Below are 9,811 nucleotides of genomic sequence, written 5' to 3'. Positions count from 1 at the left end.
GGCCCCTCGATGATTTAGTGATGACAAAACCTAAGTGCTTGGCCAATCCTGGACTGATTTGATTTGTTAAGTTAGTCGGTCGTCATAAATCGGAAATCAGGAAACAACAGATGGATAGAGAGAATGATTATAATCCATGTCTCAGTCCATATGATATCTTGTAGAATGGATGAATATATGATCCCTTATCTAATGGACGCGTCATTGACTAGGTCAAAGTTCAACAACGACTTTTAAGAGCTATGATTGCTAGTCGGCTTGTGGTGTCGTAATTGCAATAATAGTTATTAGACTTATCCAAGTGGGAGACTATTGGATTAGGTGTCTAAGCCCATAACTATAATTGGTATGTACTTGACCCAAGAGTAGCATGGTCAATTTGGATTGCCTTCACCAGAGCAATTTGATAGGATGGACTTTTGAGAAGAGTTTATTTATGATTTATTAATATATTATAAGTTTTAATATATTAATATGAAATCATATTATTTAATTAGTATTGATCAAGAATTAATTTGGAATTAATTTAGTGATCAAAACAGACTAATTAGACTAATAGCGACTAATTGTGTAAATTAGTTATATATATATATATATATATATATATATATATATATATATATATATATATATATATTGTTTGGGCTTATTATACACGATGGACTAAGTTTATGAAAGAGTCCATAAAGAGTTAGTCCATATGAACGATTTGAGGCATCACATTTGAGGTGTTAAGTTCTTAAAGGCCAAAACTACAAGCTACAACAAGAGGTAATTCTATAACTCATTTCTATGTTGTTTATGTCAATTGTATGCTAGTTGTAGGCTTAATGCTTAGGAAACAATATTGCATGTATAATTAGAGAAAACATAGATCCAAAGTATTTAGGGTTGTATGTGCATCATAGGATGTTGTAGTATACAAAACCCAATAGAGATACCACGTAAAGTTGCAAGCTTTACTTCCATGCATGGCACTTAGGGCTTGAAATGCCAAAACAACTTTCATTTAGGGTCCTAAGCAATAAAACTCTCTTCTAGCTTGATAAAGCTTGGACCTTTGTGCTTAAGGGACCTCACAAGGTCCGAATCTGAGGTCTTAATCTCTTGGCAAGCTCAAAATGCTCAAAGTCTCAAGAGACGATGGAAAAAGCCCTAAAAACTCCCTAGAAACGAGATCTAAACAAAATGATGAGCAAGGTGGTGACTTTTACCTTCCAACAGAAGATAAAGAGTGGATGAACACCATATCCAACAGTCCCTTCTCGTTCCTTGCTTTAATACTATTCTCTTCTCTTCCAAAAGTGCACTAAAATGCCCAAAGATTAGCTATCTTTCTCTCTTAAACCAATATAGGCGATTAGGGTTTCACACAGGGGAGTGATGTGGCTGGTGAGGCAGAAATGAGGGCTTAAGCTCCTTTAAATAGGACCCAACCCCAGAGATTTAGGGTTTCCTCTCACGGCGCCAACTCGTCGAGTTGGTCCCTTCGACTCGTCGAGTTGGTCGTAAAACCCACGTGGCCAAATCCATCTTTACTCGATGAGTTGGGGCATCCAACTCGTCGAGTTGCTCAATCAACTCATAAAATACATATATAAATATTATACCTGGGAGTCAGGATGTTACATGGTGCTTGTAAGGAACATATTAACTATGATCAAATAAAAGATATTTTTTATTATAAAATAACTACATTAATTCTTTCTTTTATTTTCAAATAATTCTTTCTTTTTCATGCATCATAAAATTAAAAGAACATGTAGTTATTCATCTCCTTTCTTGAAAGAAACTAAAAAATGTATGTTTTCTACAAATTTGACTAGTGTTGGTAAGAACAAAGAGAGTGATCAAAATGTCAAGATTTTATAAATTGAAGGACTAAATACGTACCAATGAAAACTAAACGACTTAAAATGGGAATTACAAAATAGTGAGCTAAATCAAGTTTGCAATTATATTTTTCTTCACCCCTCAATATTCAAACACTTCTTAGGGGGTGTTTGGCTTAGCTTTTTAGAGGCCAAAAGATTTTTTTGGAAAAGTTACAAAAAGTCAGGTTTTCTTGACTTTTCCAAAAAGTTGATTTTCCTTCCTTGCAAAATCCAAAAATAGCTTTTAGAAGTCTTTTGTCTATGATTTTTTTCTAAAAAGACTTTTGGTCATTCAAAAGCTAAACCAATAGTCAAGGCCCCAACACTTCTCTATGTCACGATTTTAATTTAGATTTAACATAGTCTCATTGAATTGATCAAGACCATCAATTAATTGGAATTGGTGGCTTCAACATTATCATTTCTTATCTAAACTCAAAAAAACTATGTAGTCCGATTAATATAGTTTTTAATAATAATAATAATAAAATGATAATCTTTTTATGTGCTTAATTGCATAACATGAGAGTTATTCCGAATTCTCTCGTGGGTGAAGGAGATACATTTTCGATACTGGTGGTTTTTGGAAACATATGAATAATCATATTATATTTCCGAACCTTCATTAGGAAAAAAAATAAAAATAAAAAAAAAAAAAAAAAACATTTTTAAGATGATGGTAATCAAATTTCTATAGGCAGTCTATTTGTTTGCTTTGTTGTTGGTGTATGTCAGCCAATAATATTTATGTAGGATAATGGCAGCATCAAGATGACTTTTTTTAAAGAAAAAAAACGTATAAATTTTATTTATTTATTTATTTTAATGTGGAAGTGTTATCATTCGAATTGGAAAATTATACCTCCCTGCTCAAGATTTATAATCCCCACCCCACACTTTTATAACTTTGTTCATCTCTTTTAGACTGCTCAAGATTTATAATCCTCATCATTTTGTTCAGCTCTTTTATACCAATAGATGTTATATCATATCTTATCATAATTTTGGTCATGTCTGCGTGATATTATTTTCTCCTCATCTATCTCATCACCACAAAACTAATAGCAATCGTCGACTTTCACCCCTCACTTTTTTAATATTAAAATTAAAATATATATAAATAATATATTAACGTTATATTTTATTTGAACGAAGGATTGGGGTTCTCACCCATTACTTGGACAATAAACCATTTTGCGTTAATTTTTAAAATGTTTTATCCTCCTCATATGGAAAAACTCATTTAAAGAGTTTGCGATATTCATTTATGTTGACTTTAAATAGACATCGCTATCTATTTTTTAACATAAAATAAAAATACTGTATACTTTAACACAAAACATATATATTTTTAATGTAAAATCTGTTAAAATTTTGGAATGCTTTAAAATGAGAAGATTGGAAGTAGATTAAACCCAAACGCAAGACTACAGCCTGAAGTGCAAAAAAATATTTACCATCATCTTCATAGTAAGGTTATTAAGGCAAGAATGAATGGCGTAAAAGTTTAATCAAGACTTTTGCGTGCTCGAAGCCCGCAAGGAAGTCGAGCCATAATCCGTCTGAAGCCTGTAAATTTATTAAATTCTCGGAGCAAGCACAGCCTGCGGTGTGGGTGAAAGTGTGTGTGTGTGTGTTGTGTTCTAGATCAGAAGCAATCCTGGGAAAGCACGGAGAGTTGGTGTTGGATGGAATTTTCGATTGCTTCCATGAAATCGCAGTGGCGCTTGCTTTCGGTAGGATGACGGACTCTGCTTACCGGGTCGATACCACGTCCCGTCTCGCTCAATGGCGTTTCGATGAGTTTGGCTTTTCTTACCGCAAATCCGATCCTTTCAAGATCGGCAACTGGAACTGGTAAGTTTCGTTATTTACCCAAATAATACTGCCTTCTTTGATTTTTTGTTCTTTTGTTATGAATAAGCGATCTTTAATTAACAAACAAAACAGAGTACTGACAATTAAAGAATGCATTCTTTCCAATAAGTATCAACCAGTTCCGTTTATTGTTGGACGAAATGCATAATATATCTGATCATGACTGAAGGCAGAAAATGCAGCCATGGAATCATATATGCAGTTTTAATATTTGAAAAGATGACATTAATGATTCTTGTTTATTGTTACTTTGTAAAATGAAAGGCATTTAGTTGTGGAAAAGAATCGAAAAATATGGTTGATTAAACTCTCCCCAGAGATACCAAAGTTAGCTGGAGACGGTCCTCCTCCGCCCGTTGCTTCCTTCGACATTCGTATAATATCCTTTTTGGGAGGCCGCAAGACTTTGGTTCATCCAGGTAATTTCACTATTTACGTACTTTATTTGATAATTAATGATATTTAAAGTAAAGGAATCCACATGAATATCATGATCTTTATTTTGAATTTTTTATGTGTGTAGAAGTTAGGGATAAGCCGCTGCATAGTGGTGAGGATTTTATCTGGGCGCTTGAGGTTCCATTGACCGGGAGATTCATCATTGATGTTGAGTTTCTTGATCTCAAGACTGCATCTCCAGACGTAAATTTTCATTCATCTTCAGCTTTTTAACACCCTTTACACTATATTAATTTAATTTACTGTTTCTGAAAATGATATTGTAGCCGTAGGTATAGCTAAATTCAACTATTAGCTAATCGGTGGTGTGTGTGTGTTAATTAAATTAATAGCTAGGTTAGTTGACGTGTGCAGTAAAACTACTTCACTCGAAGTCGAATCAATGTTTGTACGATATGAAAAGTGAAAACTAACTACTTATTTAAATTGGTAGAATAAGTAACATTTTATATTTGTTAATTTATGTAACAAACAAACAAACAAACAAACAGGGAGGCGGAGGCGGAGGCGAGGAATTATGTTCGATCTGGGGTGTGAGTGAAGGGTTCCCACACCCACAGAAACAGAACACAAGAGCAGTTTCTTGTATTTCTCTTGGGCGAATGTTATCAGAAAGTATCCACACAGATATCATCATCCGTGCTTCGGATGGAAGCATTGGGGCCCACAGGGCGGTTCTTGCAGCCCGTTCACCGGTCTTTCGAAGCATGTTCTCCCACGACCTGAAAGAGAAAGAGATGTCTGCCATAAACATCTCTGACATGTCCATTCAAGCTTGCCAAGCTTTTCTCAGCTATATATACGCTAACATACAGTACCAAGATTTTCTCACTCACAGACTCCATCTTGTCAGAGCTGCTGACAAGTATGATGTTTCGGATCTCAAAGATGCATGCCAAGAAAGCCTGTTACAAGATATTCATACCAACAATGTTCTTGACAGGCTCCAGAGCGCTTTTCTTTATCGTTTGCCAATGCTCAAGCTCGGATGCCTTGAGTATCTTGTCAAGTTTGGTAAGATTTTTGACATTATAGATGAATTCAATGCATTTATACAATCTGCTGATAGGGAACTCATAGCTGAAGTTGTAAATGAAATTCTTTCTGTTTGGAAAGGTTTCTGAAACTCCGATCCATTATTAATTTGTTTATCTACTGATTCAATGCATTTACCACCTGTGCTTTGTTTGTTTGGATTAAAATGCAAATCATTTGTTTTGTGTGCATGTGTGTGTACAAAATAGTTCTTTTTCCAAGCAAATATAAAGGAACCACGCTGGACAGCTGGTTATGGTTATAAGTTTGTATTAACCAACTTTGATGCATCTATCAGACGTGCTTACATTAGGACATTATCAATGTTGTTTCATCATTCTTGATCCTATGCGATACATTCCATGAATCTTTCTGTTGTTCGCTTGTTTGTAGTTGCTTCTAATCTTCGCTTTATGGTTTATTTTTGTTCTTTTGTCACAAGAGCCTTAAATTCCATTAGCTAATAACCTTATAATTACGAAAATTTTGTTAGACGTTGGAGAGAAAAAAGTGTTTGTGTCATAATCAAAAACTGGATCCTGTCAGTTGACTTCCCTTAATTTTTATATTGATCATATGTTTGGGTATCATAAAATGTGACACATGACAATCCAAATTTTAAATGATAAATTGAAGAGGTGACACTTTGAGTCTTAGGCACAAGAATGAGAAGAACAAAATTACTTATGTGTATGGTATAAATCAAATCACAAGAGAGCCAAAAACATGGTATTTTGGCCCGATGAGTTTTTGACACTATAATACATCAATGTTTTGTCAATTTGCACTTTTAGTTACTAACTATTTTTTTGTGCGCAATTGATCCTTAATGTGATGTTGTGGCGTGTGCTTTTAAACATGATGCCCACTAGACTGAACTTGATTGATCGTCATATTGGTATTCCTTCTACTCTGTACCTCTTGCGAAAATGCTTTAGAAGATGTGAATCATGTGTTCTTCTTTGTGGTGTGGTTGATCAAGTTTGGTCTTTGATCTCTAAGTGAGTGGATATTCCATTTCCTTCTTTGATTACTATCGTTGAGTTGATGACATGGGTGGACATGGTTTTGTTGCCTAAGAAGAAAAGGAAAGCTTTGGAGGTCATTATTCTTACTATTGTAAGGATGTTGTAACGTTTTTAAGAACAATGTAGTCTTTATAAAAGTCGAAGTTTCCTAGAAATGTTATTTTGGGGAGAATTATTCACCAGTCGTTTGAGTGGTATACATCTAGGATTAAAAAACGCTCTGTAATTTGGACTTTATGGTTACAAAACCCAATGATCCCCATTCCTTTGTAATTTATTTTTCTAGCCCCCTACTAGTTGGTTTTTCTTAAACTTTTATTGTCAAAACAAATAACCAGCATAAGGGGCTCTACCCTTAACTCCTAAAGAAGCATTACCCTGGGATCAAATTAGCTTATATAAAGGGAAATTTTAGAAAGAGCCATTATCTTTTTAATATTTTATCTGAAAATTCATTACTTTACAAGTGACACTAATAACAATAAATATCAAAGTGGTTGAAAATATCAAATTCATTTAATTCAACAAATTAGATATCACTTGTCAAGGATCAGAAGAGCTATGATACCATTTTGATGGAAATTTAACAAACAAGTTAAGCTCTGATACCATTTTGTTGGAAATTTAACAAATAAGTTAAGTACTTCAGACAAAATAATAAAAGAACTTTGGTAAAACTTCTGAAAACTAAAATAAAAAAAAATTGTCAAAGTGATCTACGTCTATGGACAAGAGAGAGAGAGAGAGAGAGATATGATTTTATTAAACTTCCAAAACAAATTATAGTCACTTACAAAAGTTACGTTGAACTCTCAAACAAAAGAAAATCTCTTAAGTATTACTGGTATAACAATTATCGTAGTATGAATGAATTGTAATTATAAATTAAAAAAAAAAATTAAAATGTTTTTTTTAACCCTTCGCACATGATCTTTAATTAATCACTCTAGATTGTATTTCCAAAATAAACTTCAATATACTACTTTAATTTTAATATAGAGCTCAAGACTGTAACTACTATTGATTAGTTTTATATAAACAAATATCTTTCCAAAGTTTTCCTCGACAATCCACACATAAACTAATGATTGAGTATCTTACAGAACCGAGATAACCATCTTCATTTGGTTTTGAAATCTTTTTGTAACGCGCAAAATGAAAACATTTGATTCGTTTGGATATGATTTTCTTGTTTAAATAATCGATTTACGAGAATGTATTTTTAATGATAAAAGATTTTAGTAAAAACAAGATTAAGATTGAAGTAACAAACACAAACCGAAACACACAACCCATTAAGCTTTCAAGTTGATTGGGCTTTAAAAGAGCCCATTATATAGACATAAGTAATAACCTAATACCAGAAACCCTCAAAGAATTCGTCTGTTTTCAACTCCCAAAACCCTCAACCTTTTCACAGCTGCTGAGCCCCCTGCCGCATAATTCTCTAATTCTCGCCGATCGCATTAAATCCCGTAAGTATTTCTGGTTCGCTCGTTATATATTTGATTGTATGAATCTACCAGAAACCATAAGTCCGATTCCAAGTATGTGTTATGTTATCAGTCGATTTTATATGAAACATAAACGTGTATGCTCATGAGTTTTTAGAGTTTGGAATGAAAATTGATAGTTTGTTTACTTGTATCTGGTGTCTGGTATTGGTTTATAGGTACAGGATGCAAACGGACAAAGGAACAAGTTCCATGGAAGTAGAAGAAAGGGAGAGTAAGGTTGTAGCAAAGCCCAAGTTTAAGGCTTTGACAGCTCATGAGATATCGGATGGGCAAGTTCAGTTCCGGAAAATATCTGTTCCAAAACACAGGTATACCCCACTGAAGAAAGCATGGATGGACATATACAGTCCAGTTTATGAGCAGATGAAGGTTGACATCCGAATGAATGTGAAGACACGAAATGTTGAATTGATGACGAGGCGTGACACCCCAGATGTTAGTAACCTTCAAAAGTGTGCAGACTTTGTGCATGCCTTCATGCTTGGTTTTGATGTGATAGATGCAGTTGCATTGCTGCGAATGGATGAGCTTTATGTTGATTCCTTTGAGATTAAAGATGTTAAGACCCTTAAAGGAGAGCATCTGTCTCGTGCCATTGGAAGGCTGTCTGGTAAAGGAGGTAAAACCAAATTTGCAATTGAGAATTCAACAAAGACTCGGATTGTTATTGCAGACACAAAGATTCACATATTGGGATCCTTTGCCAACATCAAAGTTGCTAGAGACTCTTTGTGCAGCCTTATCTTAGGATCCCCTGCAGGGAAAGTATATTCAAAACTTAGAGCTGTTACTGCAAGATTAGCTGAGAGGTTTTGATTTCCAATCGATCTATCTTTTTGATACATGTATAACAAGACAGGATCATGCATCCTTTCAGTTTTCGGTGGTTTCTAAGGAAATTTAAATTGTCATCAATATATTGAATTCCCTATTTTTTTTATTAGCTTTATCTTTATGGTTATAATTTATCTTATCATATGGAAATTGTTGAAATCTCTTGTTCTTTTGCACCTGCTATAAAACCTGTAGCTGCATGCTTTGTGCTGTACCATATTCACACATATTAGAATTCCAGATATATGCCATGTCTTGCTTTCAATGCGTCTTAATAATTGGTTGTAATTTGATAACAAAAATAGCAAATATCAAAGATAAATTGTGATTTTCAGTTGGATTGGGATAACAATATCCATCATCCAATCATCGGTTATGTCCAAAAACATTGGATGTCAACTGATTTGACTAGTAACCTCAGCTTGGACACTGTTTCATCTTTTATATATATATATATATATATATATATATATATATATATATATATATATATATATATATATATATATATATATATATTATGTTTGTTGAAAATCATGTTTGGTTTAGTAATCATAGCAAGAAAAATAACAAAAGCAATGACTTTAATCATGCAAGTTGGAAAAATAATACATAAAGATCTCTCTATCAACTGATCAGCCCCCCAAAAGATATCCGGCTGCTTGTTCTTCATTGCCATCAAAAAACTTCAAAGCTTGTATAACAGCCTCCCTTCTAAACCCTAACCAGCTTCTCAATTTTGGCTTCAAAGTAGGCTATTATTTTGGGACAAACTAAAAATGAAACATGGATTATTATTATGGGACGGAGGGAGTATAAATATTAGACTCACATTTCCAAGGATAAACCCTTGTGTTAATTACAAAATCTTTGATTTATACTCACTTCACTTCAGTTCATTGCTTTTAAAACAAGGCACCCATAGGTCAAATTACCTTGTTGGTTTTACTAACATAAAGATTGACCAACCCTAGATGCAGATGGTGTCGGGGTGTTACTCCTCTCTACTGAAATTTACAAGGAAAGAAGATACTACAAGATTTTTATGGATTTGGGTAATATATATATTAAGTGGCAACTTATTGGAAGAGCTCCAAAGCTTGAAGCTTCCTCGAGTTGCTTCCCTTTCTAGGAAATGACATGGGATGTCCTTTTCTATTAGGAATTGCCATATAAGAAGACCACA

The 9,811-nt window shown here is 33.8% G+C and overlaps 2 protein-coding genes across 3 annotated transcripts; both read left to right on the top strand.

Annotated features, from left to right (window-relative positions):
• The first annotated feature begins 3,224 nt into the window (after positions 1 to 3,224).
• Positions 3,225 to 5,388, top strand: LOC145051789 (BTB/POZ domain-containing protein At1g55760-like). 2 transcript variants are annotated; one of them, XM_078999613.1, is made up of 4 exons: positions 3,225 to 3,731; positions 4,017 to 4,171; positions 4,279 to 4,394; positions 4,703 to 5,388. In XM_078999613.1, the coding sequence occupies exons 1-4, from the start codon at positions 3,616 to 3,618 to the stop codon at positions 5,333 to 5,335; spliced, it is 1,020 nt and encodes a 339-aa protein (XP_078855739.1). In that variant the 5' UTR covers positions 3,225 to 3,615; the 3' UTR covers positions 5,336 to 5,388. The 2 variants fall into 2 exon arrangements, with proteins under 2 accessions (XP_078855739.1, XP_078855738.1); XM_078999612.1 differs by having other exon boundaries at positions 3,237 to 3,731; positions 4,276 to 4,394.
• Positions 5,389 to 7,619: 2,231 nt separating this feature from the next.
• LOC145051788 (RNA-binding KH domain-containing protein) lies at positions 7,620 to 8,731 on the top strand. Its single transcript, XM_078999611.1, has 2 exons — positions 7,620 to 7,749; positions 7,947 to 8,731. The coding sequence occupies exon 2, from the start codon at positions 7,954 to 7,956 to the stop codon at positions 8,605 to 8,607; it is 654 nt and encodes a 217-aa protein (XP_078855737.1). The 5' UTR covers positions 7,620 to 7,749; positions 7,947 to 7,953; the 3' UTR covers positions 8,608 to 8,731.
• The last annotated feature ends 1,080 nt before the right edge of the window (positions 8,732 to 9,811 follow it).

This window comes from Lactuca serriola, chromosome 5, assembly GCF_051521515.1.
Source record: "Lactuca serriola cultivar US96UC23 chromosome 5, Lser_US96UC23_V15, whole genome shotgun sequence".
In the NCBI taxonomy this organism is placed as follows: Eukaryota; Viridiplantae; Streptophyta; class Magnoliopsida; order Asterales; family Asteraceae; genus Lactuca; species Lactuca serriola.
The sequence above is the reverse complement of the archived record's forward strand: the minus strand, read 5'-3'. Positions and strand labels throughout refer to the sequence as shown.